Here is an 11,340-nt window from a genome sequence, read left to right as displayed (position 1 = left end):
TTAAGAAACATCAAGCCAAGCAGTCATCATGCATCACCCAGAAGGAATGGTTAGAGTGTAGCCACTGATTAAAACGATCCCTACACCTGCTCCTTGGAGGATGGTTTGGAGCTCAAGCCGTCTCCTCTCCCAACAGTTTCCTCATCTGGAAAATGGGACTTCCTTCACTGGGCAGGCAGGCGAATTACATGAGCCTGGCTCCCCTTGTGCTCCAGAGGTCTGTGGGAGCCAGAGCAGCACTGGTCACAGAACAGCAGGTGTCAGGACTAGAAAGCTCTTCAAAATCTAGTGACGAGAACCTCGTTCCATCCAGGGAGGAAGCGGGTTGCAGAAAGCAGAGTAAGGCGAGGTCACAGAGCAGCACAGCTGGCCTGGACCCTTGAGCCATTCCCTCCCTCCCACCTAAACCAGGGCCAGGCCCATTTGGGGACAGCTAAAGCAGATGGCCACCCCATGCCAACCTAAGAATCTCTCACAGGGCATTTTACCTCCATTGTTGATTTCTACCCAGAGGACCCAAGGAATGTAAATCAGCCCCTGGAAGCTAGGCTGCCCTGATAGGAGGTTGCTGGTTTAAAACAAACATAGGGCTTCCTATATAAGGACCATCCAGCCACCAGGCACCACCGGCACCAGGAAATCCAGGTAGGCACCCTCTCTCTCTCTCTCTTTCCCTCTCTCTCTCTCTCTGTGCGTTCACTTACGGGTTTAACTTACTGGCCGTTCACAGGACCATCTGAACAAAGGGGCAGTTGCACAACCTGGGGCGGCCAGGCTGCGCAGACATAACTGGGCTTTGGAGCTGCCCCAATCCCCCCATGTCTCCTGGGGAACTTGCAGTTCAGCTTCAACACCCCCATTCAGAAATCTGGCACAAGCTCCTGGAGGGCTGGGACAAAGGACATGGGGAATCCCACTGCCGTGTTCTGCCCTCAACCCACAGTCTTGGACGAGAGCATGCATATCCTTCAGCTGACACCTACCTTGGGGAGGTGGGCAGAGCTGCCATCCCAGGTCAAAGTCCCTCACCCTTCCTGCTAGGCTCCTACCCATGAGCGCTGAGGCACAGGGAGGGTAGGGAAGGGGAGTGGATGGGAAGGGACGGTATACTGCCCAGAGACCCTCTCTCCTTCAGGCCCGTCTGTCCCAACCCAGCTGAGGCCATGCCCTCCCCAGGAACCATCTGCAGCCTGCTGCTCCTCAGTGTGCTCTGCGTGGACCTGGCCATGGCTGGCTCCAGCTTCCTGAGCCCCGAACACCAGAAAGTGCAGGTGAGATGCCTCCCCACAAAGCCCCACATTCTCATTCTAGCCCTTCCACACAGCAGCCAGCTGGGTGACCTGAGCAGTGGCTCTGCCTCTCTGGGCACCAGCCTTCTCCGACAGCAGAAAGGACCCTGGGTCTGGCTACAGGCCCATGCCTCTCTCTGCTTCTGGAAGGAATGGGGCCATAGGGCCCTCAGGAAAACACCCCCTTTCTCCAACAGAGAAAGGAGTCCAAGAAGCCACCAGCCAAACTGCAGCCCCGAGAGCTCGAGGGCTGGCTCCGCCCAGAAGACAGAACTCAGGCAGAAGGGGCAGAGGATGAGCTGGAAATTCGGGTTGGTTCCTTTGTAGTTTTATGCTCATGTGGCAGGGGAAGGGACGAGGGAAGGGGAGGGCTGTGGGAGATGGCATGAACAGGGGCCCACTTACCAGCTACTCAAGAAATGTAAAATAACGTGAAAATAGTTGACTCTGCACTGGGCTGTACAAGGTCTTTGCCCATGAAGTAGCAAATGGCTAAAAGAAGTGGCTTTGCTACAACAGAATGGGAATGCACAAGGAGCCATGAGCAGAGGATAGAAGGGGCGCTAGAAGGTGCCAGATGGTCTCAAAGGGTGTAGCAAACAGGGTGCCCAGAGAGAAAGAGGAAGACATAGTTGGTCAGACTGAAGGTGTTTCCCCGCAGAAAGCATTCTGGTTGGCTCAGGGGCCTCTCAGACCTTACCTGGGGGCTGGGGTGCACCACAACTGCACCCTGGACCGTGAGCTACTGCTGGCTGAGCTCTGGTGGACAGCACCCACTGAGGTCCATCCACAGATGAGGAAGGACCAGTCAGACTTGTTTTGTCTGTGACAAATCTTGCACAGAACAAGGAAATTGTTTAGAGATAAAAGGACTAGGAGACAGTAAAGCGGATTTCTAGGGTTACCTAGGTAACCTTCCTGAAAGGCTGGCTGTGCATGGTTCTCAGGCAGTCACCTCCATTCAGAGAAACCAGAATCCCCTGGGAGTGGTACGTAGTACTGGCAGTTACTGTACTGCTGAAGGCTGATATTATTGCCCTCATTGTACGGAGGAGGAACAGACGCTCAGACAGTGGACTCACGTGCCTGCAGTGACACAGCCAGAGTGTGGCAGAGGTGGGACTCAAGGTCAGGGCTGACCTCAGTCCCCAAGCCCTCTCCTCGTCCTTACTGCTCTGGCAAACAGAGCAGACACTGCCTCTCACTCATCCCCTCTGACCTGAGAGAAGCTGAAGTGTGTCCTGCCACGGCCTTTCTCTAACTACCCACCAGCCTCTTCCCCATCAGGATGAGTTCCCCAACCCATGCTATCTGACCCTCACCCAAACTAAAATGTTCTCAGGTACTTCCTCCACACACCTGCGAGGTCCCCAACCTACCACATTCCTACTCAATGACCTGCAAATCCCTAAACTAAAGCCAGGTAATTTTCTTCCTGAGATGGCCAGCTCCTGCAGGATGGCACTCACCCTAGCCAGAGTAACTCTAAATTGGCCCAGGTGGGGAGGAGGTTTCAGTGGCTAATGACTCAAGGAGGGGCCGAGACAGATGGAAGTTTCATTTCCATGAAGGCTGGCCTCGAGGAACCAGAAGCCTGTAATGTCTAGGAGGTGCTGAGGCTGCTGGAGGCGGGTGGGGCTGGGGGTCCTGCAACCCTGGTGACGGAGCCCTGGGCCCGCTCTCCAGGCCCCTCCAGTCCTAGGGTCCCACCTCTCCCATTGCAGCACCTCCCCCCAACTTTCCCCAAACATTTTCCTCCTAAAATTGAATTTCAGAGCTAGCAGACTTTTCAAACCAAGTCCTACCTGCACCCCACCCCCCATCTCCCACTGAACAGATGAGACATCGAGGCAAAGGGAGCCCTGTCAGGTCACCTGAAGCTCATCTCCCAACCAATAGTCGCCATGCTGCCTCTCAAGTGCACCTGCCACCCAGTTCCAACCAGCAGGTCCCTGGATCGGTGCTCTATGGTTCCTAAGAAATCTGTTCAGTTGATCCAGCCACCCCACACTGGCCACAAGGGTGGAAGAGAAATGAATCTTTACTGAAGGGAAGTTATAGGAAGGTCCAAGTTCCCTAAAAACTCAGCCATGTCTTTCCCCACTCATTCCACCTTCACAGTGGAGACAAGTGGGGAAGGTAAACTTTTAAAGGAACCAACAGCTATTTGCTGTTTTGCTTTGTTCTGTAACTTCTCTGAGCACGTTTGCTTATCTGTAAAACAGGAATGACAGTGGTACCTGCCTGGTGGGAGATACCAAGCACTCGACACAGCAGAGGAAGGCACTCGGCCCCAGCCTGGCACAGGGCAGGGCTCCCACTGGGCACTGCTGCATCCACCCTGGGGCTCGAAGAGGGTCTGGGGCTGGTGGGCTTAAGAATCCTGCAGTCTAGTGTTTGGCCACCAACTCCTCTGAGGCTTCAGACAAGTCATTTAACTCAGCTGCTTTATCTGAAAATGGGGATAACACCTCCTGTCTGGAGGGTAGTGGGTAGAACTAACCATCAAGGGTTTGTCGCAGCACCAAGATTCCTCCCCTCTGATTCATGGAGATGTGCAGACATTTCAGTGACCAAACAGCCAGGTGCTGAGGCAGCTACTGGGTGAATGGAGAGAAAGTCTCACAGAATGCTGAGCAAGTAGAGAAAATAGAGCACTCTTCCTGCGGAAGGAAAGAAATGGAGGCAGAGGAACAAGAAAGGACTTATTAGCTCAGAGCACCTTTCTAGGAAAAGGTCAGCTTCCTGTCTGACTTTGCACGGAAGCAAGAGGCTTATGCATGTGAAAGCAAGAATACCTAGGAAGGGAGAGGTGGGGGCAGAAACATCACCTAGACTCATGCTATGCATGCCAGGTGGGCCCACTGCCCCCCGAATCTCCCTGCCAGGGCCTGAAATTCAACTGTATGTCTTCCAAAACTGCCAGGTGGGGTGGAGGTGGGGCTTGATCTAGGGGACCCCACAGTTCTTACCAGCAACCTCCTCAGAAATAAAGGAAGAGAGTACAAGGTAAGTCTCATGAAGATGGGGTGGGGGCAGGAAGAAATGGGCCTAAGACAGTAGCTGAGCTGTCCCCCACTGGTACCTGCTGGGCCCGCAGGCCTGTCTCACACCCTGCCCCTGTGCTGAGACCCTGAGAGCCCAGGCCTCCTTTGGGATGGGGCTGTTTGGGGCAGGGGTGGGGGATTATACCTAACACTTCCTGGGTCCTCCCTGATCTCCTCTTAGTTCGACACCCCCTTTGATATTGGAATTAAGCTGTCAGGGGCTCAGGACCACCAGCATGGCCAGGCCCTCGGGAAGTTTCTTCAGGACATGTTTTGGGAAGAGGCCGACGGTAAGTCCTTGCCAGAGTCAAGTCAATGCGGAGTTCCCTGAGAGTGCCGAATGTGAGCCCACATTCTGGGCAACACAAGAGTTTTCTTCCCTGACTCTGCCTCTCAAAAAGGGCTTCTAATTTTTCACTCCCAAATACCGGCAGGGGAGTAGACTGGGCTGGTATTTGTGAGTGGCCCAGAGGTGGCCAAGCAGTTTTTGTATTCAAACGGGGAACTATGTCCCAAGAGTGAGCTTTGGAGCCCCATAAACCCGAATTTCCTTAACCATAGAATGGAGCTAACAGCCACTATAAAATTTGGTGTTGGAGCATCATAATAATATTACACCACAAACAAAAGGACTTAGTGCTACAATTGCATTGAGAATGAGCTCAGAAGCCAGTTAAGCAAAGTTGTTTCGTTTGATTTGAAACCCTTCTCGCCTCTTAAAAAGATACCACCCAACTTCTTCCTGATCAAGAAAGCAAAGAGCTCCCTTTGGAAGCACCCTACAACCTGCAAAACACGTCCCCCACCACCATGGCACCTCCCCACCACGCACCAAATGAGGTAGATGGAGAATTGCACCAACCCTTGGGTGCAGATAAGGAGACCAAGACTCAGAGCTTCCAGGTGACTTGACCAGGTCACAGTCCAATGCTTCCCCCCATTACAGCACATCACCTCAGTAGTCACCACTGTGGAAGAAAGGCCAGATAGCAGTCCCAGAATTCTGACTTGGAGTCTTGCTTTTCAGAGGCCCCAGCAGACAAGTGACCGACCATCCACGAGACCAGCCCACATCTGTTTCCCTCCCACCCTTGGAAGCGCTCACCTGGCTTTTAGATTGCTTCTACAAGTCCCAGCTCTGAGTGATACTAGCTTAGGAGCTGAATAAATATTCAATTGTGTGCTAAATGTTCAAAATGAGAATTATTTTACCAAAGAGGAAAATTCCACATTTCACTGAAAAAAATGTTTTTCTTGGTCTATGGTCAACATAAAGAGAAAAGGAGGATATGTAGCAAGGCAGGTGTACATGTTTAGAAAACCAAACTACATCAATTCACACAAGTAGACTATTGGGGTATGTATGGCAGAAGTGGGGAAGGGGGAGAGAGAGAAGGGAAGGGAAGGAGAGAAGAGGAAGAGGAGGGGAGGAAGAAAGGAAAGGGAAAAAAAAGACAGTTTTTTAAACACCAGAGCTTCCCGAATTCAAAGCTGCAGTGAGAACTTACTATCAACAAGGACTGTATGGACAAAGAAATGGCAGGTGATACTATCAGAGCTAAGACCCACTAAACTAACATTCAAGATCAGAACAGAATTCTGGGAATGCCAAAGCGTGAGTCTAAGATTACAGGTGGCCACAGGTTAGCCAGTGCTAACAATGGCTAGGAGCCACACTGCTGGGCGGGGCTGAAATGACTCCTCCTCCTTCCTCCTTGTCTACTATTGAGAAGCCCACCTCACACAGGAAAGGCAGACCACTGCCTTCGTTACTTCACTGAGGCCAGGTAGGTGTCCCAAAACATCTCCAACTCTAGCTCACAGCTGCAATGAGCCTTGATCCTTTCTTTTTTTTAAGATTTTATTTGTTTATTTTTAGACGGCATGGAAAGGAGGGAGAAAGAGAGGAAGAGTGTGGTTGCCTCTCACATGCCCCAACTGGGGACCTGGCCTGCAACCCAGGCATGTGCTCTGACTGGGTATCAAACTGGCGACCATTTGGTTTACAGGCCTGCGCTCAATCCACTGAGCTACACCAGTCAGGGTGAGACTTGATCCTTAAGGTCCGTAATTTAATTCCAGTGAAGACACCAGCCTTCCTAGGAGGAATGTCACTTTTCAGTCATTTACACTTCAGCATGAACATGCAAACTGATTTCTGAGAGCTGGTGATGATGGGTAGTGAATCGTTAGGAGGCATAAAAAGTAAACAAGGAGGCTCCAAAGAGAAGCACTACTACCCACCTGCCCAGTCAGACATATGAACCCCCTACTAGCAATATGTAGGACACTCCCCTGCAGAACGGCAGGGTAACATCCATACTCTGGAAAACCTCTATCACAGAAGACTCTAGGCGTTAGGTATGTCCTTGAGTAAAATTCTGGCCAGGCACTCAAGGCACAGCCCTCTAGGCACTAATCACTGATCAGACTCAGCAGGCACATGGAAACCAGCGCTCATCGAGGAACTGCACATGGTCTGCAGAATGGCACCACCATCTGGCAACTTCCTAGAAATGCAAAATCTCGGGCCCCACCGCCCCCCTCCTATATTAGGATCCACATTTTCACAAGATCCTCAGGCTTACATAAAGTGGCTTAAAGGCAACAGGATCCTTTTCAGGCAGCACAGCACACTGCACAGACCCTGGCATAGAACAGGTGTCAACTGTCACATAACTTAAAAAAATCCACACCTGGCCAGGTGCAACCCTCAAAAGAACTGAGAACACATGAAAAGGGTGTCCTGTTCATCCTCTCACTTACCTTCTTCCCAACACTTCAGTCCCAGCTCTGCTGTCAACTCCACATCCATCTGTTGGGCAAACGACAGACAACACACACACTCTCTCTTTCATCTCTCAGATGACTACAGACACCTGATTATAAGACTACACAGTGACTTCATTCAGCAGGTCCTTGTTTCCAAAAGCATCTTCTTCAGTAATGATCACAGATTGAAACATGTTAAAGGAATTTAAGGTATGAGAGAGCACGTGAACTAAGTGGATGAGGTGGAAGAAAAGAAATAGAAGTGGAGGGAAATGACCTTCCACAGCCCTCAGAGAGCCAGCCCCTGTGACCCAGCCCCCTAGCACTGAGGCCTAGATTGACACGCTGTGCTGGAGATTAACCAGCTCTATCATTTAGCAGGGGCACAACCCTAGTCACCACAAACCATGCCCACAACCCTCTTCTTAATAGCTCCAGAAGAGGACTGAAAGCTTATGTGTGATCACATTGGCCCAGGAAACAAGCTGCTTGCCTGGTGAAGCAGCAGCCATGGACTGGGCTGGAGAAGGGCTCGGAAGAATGGGTGCGAGGCCCTGGCAGAAATGCTGGTCACCTAATGCTTCACTCCCCCTGAAAAACCAAAGACTTATTCCTCTCTTGAAGGACTCACAAGCATCCTCTCCCACTAACCTGCATCATTCACTCAAACAAACAGATGTTGAACTTCCAGCCAAGATGGAGATGTAGCTAGATATACTTTGCCTCCTCACATCCAAAATAAAGACAACAAATTTAAAAACAAAAAACCACAACTGCCAGAAAATTGAACTGTATGGAAGTCCAGCAACTGAAGTGTTAAAGAAGAAACATTCATCCGGACTAGTAGGAGGGGTGGAGACAGGTAGCTGGGGTGGAGAGGACTCACGGCAAGGCAGCAGCTAGAGGACCAGGTGGTCCCACATTTCCCTGCGAATAAACCAGGAGGAACAACTGGGTAGCAAGACAAACCACACAACCCAGGGTGCCAGGGCAGGGAAATAAAGCCTCAAAACCTCTGACTGAAAAAATCTGTGGGGGTTGCAGTGGTGGGAGAAACTCCCAGCCTCATAGGAGAGTTCGCTGGAGAGACCCACAGGGTCCTAGACTGTACACAAACCCACCCACCCAGGAATCAGCACCAGAAGGGCCCAATTTGTCTGTGGGTAGTAGAGGAAGTGACTGAAAACCACCAGCCAAGAGCTGAGCAAGCAGCATTGTTCCCTCTCGGACCACTCCCCCACATACAGCACCACAACCCAGGGACCTAGGTTGCCCCACCCTGGGGAATACCTAAGACTCCCTTACTACATAACATGCAGGCCAAGATAGGAAAAAATGGCCCAAATGAAAGAACAGATCAAAGCTCCAAAAATAGAACTCAGCAACAAGGAGAAAGACAGCCTATCAGATGCACAGTTCAAAACAATGGTAATCAGGATGCTTACAGAAATGGTTGAGTATGGTTGCAAAATAGAGGAAATAGTGAAGGCTATGAAAACTGAAATAAATGAAAATGTACAGTGAACCAACAGTGACAGGAAGGAAACTGGGACTCCAATCAATAGTTTGCAACAGAAGAAATAAACATTCAACCAGAACAGAATAAAGAAACAAGAATTCAAAAAAATGAGGAGAGGCTTAGGAACCTCCAGGACATCCTGAAACGTTCCAACATCCAAAACATAAGGGTGCCAGAAGGAGAAGAGGAAGAGCAAGAAATTGAAACTTATTTGAAAAAATAATGGAGAACTCCCCCAATCTGGCAAAGAAAATAGACTTCCAGGAAGTCCAGGAGGCTCAGAGAGTCCCAAAGAAGTTGAACCCAAGGAAGCACACACCACGGCACATCACAATTACCCAACATGAAAGAGAAGGAGAGAATCTTCAAAGCAGCAAGAGAAAAGGAGACAGTTACCTACAAAGGAGTTCCTATAAGACTACTAACTGATTTCCCAAAAGAAACCTTGCAGGCAAGAAGGGGTTGGAAAGAACTATTCAAAGTCATGAAAGGCAAGGACATACATCCAAGATTGCTCTATCCAGCAAAGCTATCATTTAGACTGGAAGGGCAGATAAAAGTGCTTCCCAGATAAGGTCAAGTTAAAGGAGTTCATCATCACCAAGCCCTTACTACATGAAATGTTAAAGGGACTTATCTAAGAAAAAGAAGATTAAAACTATGAACAGTACAATGACAACAAACTTACAACTATCAACAACCAAATCTAAAAAAACAAAAACAAAAACAAAAACTAAGCAAACAACTAGAACAGGAACTGATTCACAGAAATGGAGACCACATGGAGGTTATCAGTGGAGAGGGGAATAGGGGAAAAGGTACAGGGAATAAGTAGCATAAATGGTAGGTACAAAATAGACAGTGGGAAGTTAAGAACAGTATAAGAAATGTAGAAGTCAAAGAACTTATAAGCATGACCCATGGACATGAACTAATGAGGCAGAGGGGAATGAAGGTGAAAGTGGAGGGCAGAGGGAAATAAAGCGGGGGAAAATGGGACAACTGTAATAGTATAATCAATAAAACATACTTAAAAAACAGAACACCTGGCACGCGGTAGCATTCAATTATTCTAAAAGCCATCACTTACTACATTCCTGCTGTGCACCAGGCAGTTTTAAATACTTGTATGTAATTAATTTAATTTCAGTTAACTTTCACAAGAAGCCACTTAAGAGTGAGGAAACTGAGGTTCAGAGTTTACTTTCCAAGGTCACATAACAAACACATTGCGCCACTCACACCCAGAGCTGTAGTGCTCAAGTCCACGCTTTTCATACGCGACTGCCTCTCGCGGGTTACTTCTCCTGCCTACTGCCTAGGGTCCAAGGGATTTCTTTTATTTGTTTTTTATTTTCTTTCATAATACATTGGGTCAACTTCAAGCCAACAATTGGCAGAAATAAAACAAAGGCACCCCAGCCAGTGTGGCTCAGTTGGCTGAGTGTCATTCGACAAACCAAAGGGTCGTTGGTTGTTTTCTGGCCAGGGCACATGCCTGGGTTGCAGGTTCAGTCCCCAGCTGGGGCCCTTACCAAAAGCAGCCAGTTGATGTTTCTCTCCCTTTCCTTCTCCCTCCCTTAAAATTTTTAAAAAGGTAACAAGAAACACACTTGAGAAAATGTAGTATTTCTAACAGGATCCTATGTCAGCCTTCTTAAACCTGTTCTTCCAGTATCATGTAATGATACCACTTACTTAAGGTTCTCTGAATGGAGTGTACTTACCCCTGGGGTGAGCAAGATATTTGCTGGAGGGAAAAATTCTCCTTATAAAAAAGCTTGTGTGGTCTAGGGTATACCTAGTACATCAGTACAGTAGCACATATCATACACTTTCAGGTGTGTGCTCAGAAATTCCCTGTGACAACACACGAACGGAAGCACGGAGACCCACACTTAGCTACCTACCTTCCTTCATCTGAATCCACTTGTGAACACCACTGACAAATAAGCGCTGACAGAGATCAGAGGGGCTGCTGGCCACTGATTGACAGTTCTGCTGTCACCTCTGTTTGACCAAGTGTGTTCCATCACTGGATATTTCAGTGGCCATTTGCCCATGTTTATAAAAATGGGTGGTGCAAAAATGTAGGTCCTGACAGTAAATGATTAGTATTTGTCCCAAACTTAATACAGAGAGAAACATGTAAACGTCAGAAAAGCTAAGAGCAGATTTTCAGCCACGGACTGTCACTGAGTAGACGCAGTGTGTCAAACTGTGAAAGAACCCAAAGTGAAGGAACATGCTGAAAATGCACAGTCAGTGTGTCTCAAAGATGAGGCATTAACAGAGATTTTGAATTTGTTTAGCATTCTCAGAGCAGAGCCTTCCTTTCTAGGGGTTCACTTTTGGCTTGTGCATTTGTGTTCAATGATACCTTAGTACGAAATTAGAGAGGACTGCAAGTAGTGAAACAGAATTTCCTCTGAAGTTTACCGAGAAGCGTCAGAGTTCACAGTCCAAAGCCCACGGTACAACGGATTCATCAACTCCACACCCATGTACTCAGTATTTCTTCCTCTTAGTGCACTGTTCTGGGAAAAGAAACAAAGGTATCTATGTAGTTTTCGACAGCTGAGTAGCAGCAGTAAATCTGAGCTCCCAAAGTGGGAAATGAAAGTTAATGCTCAAAGACAGCAGAACTTTTAAGAAGGTACCATGTCATTTCTGCAGTGTAATTTTGCAGAGAGGCATGTGTATACTAAAGAAT

The 11,340-nt window shown here is 48.7% G+C and overlaps 1 protein-coding gene across 1 annotated transcript; it reads left to right on the top strand.

Moving 5' to 3' along the window:
• The first annotated feature begins 1,135 nt into the window (after positions 1-1,135).
• Positions 1,136-5,524, top strand: GHRL (ghrelin and obestatin prepropeptide). Its single transcript, XM_045192118.2, has 4 exons — positions 1,136-1,271; positions 1,487-1,600; positions 4,518-4,626; positions 5,364-5,524. Exons 1-4 carry the CDS (start codon positions 1,164-1,166, stop codon positions 5,381-5,383), a joined length of 351 nt encoding a protein of 116 aa, XP_045048053.2. The 5' UTR covers positions 1,136-1,163; the 3' UTR covers positions 5,384-5,524.
• The last annotated feature ends 5,816 nt before the right edge of the window (positions 5,525-11,340 follow it).

This window comes from Desmodus rotundus, chromosome 8 (assembly GCF_022682495.2).
Source record: "Desmodus rotundus isolate HL8 chromosome 8, HLdesRot8A.1, whole genome shotgun sequence".
Classification (NCBI taxonomy): domain Eukaryota; kingdom Metazoa; phylum Chordata; class Mammalia; order Chiroptera; family Phyllostomidae; genus Desmodus; species Desmodus rotundus.
The sequence above is the reverse complement of the archived record's forward strand: the minus strand, read 5'-3'. Positions and strand labels throughout refer to the sequence as shown.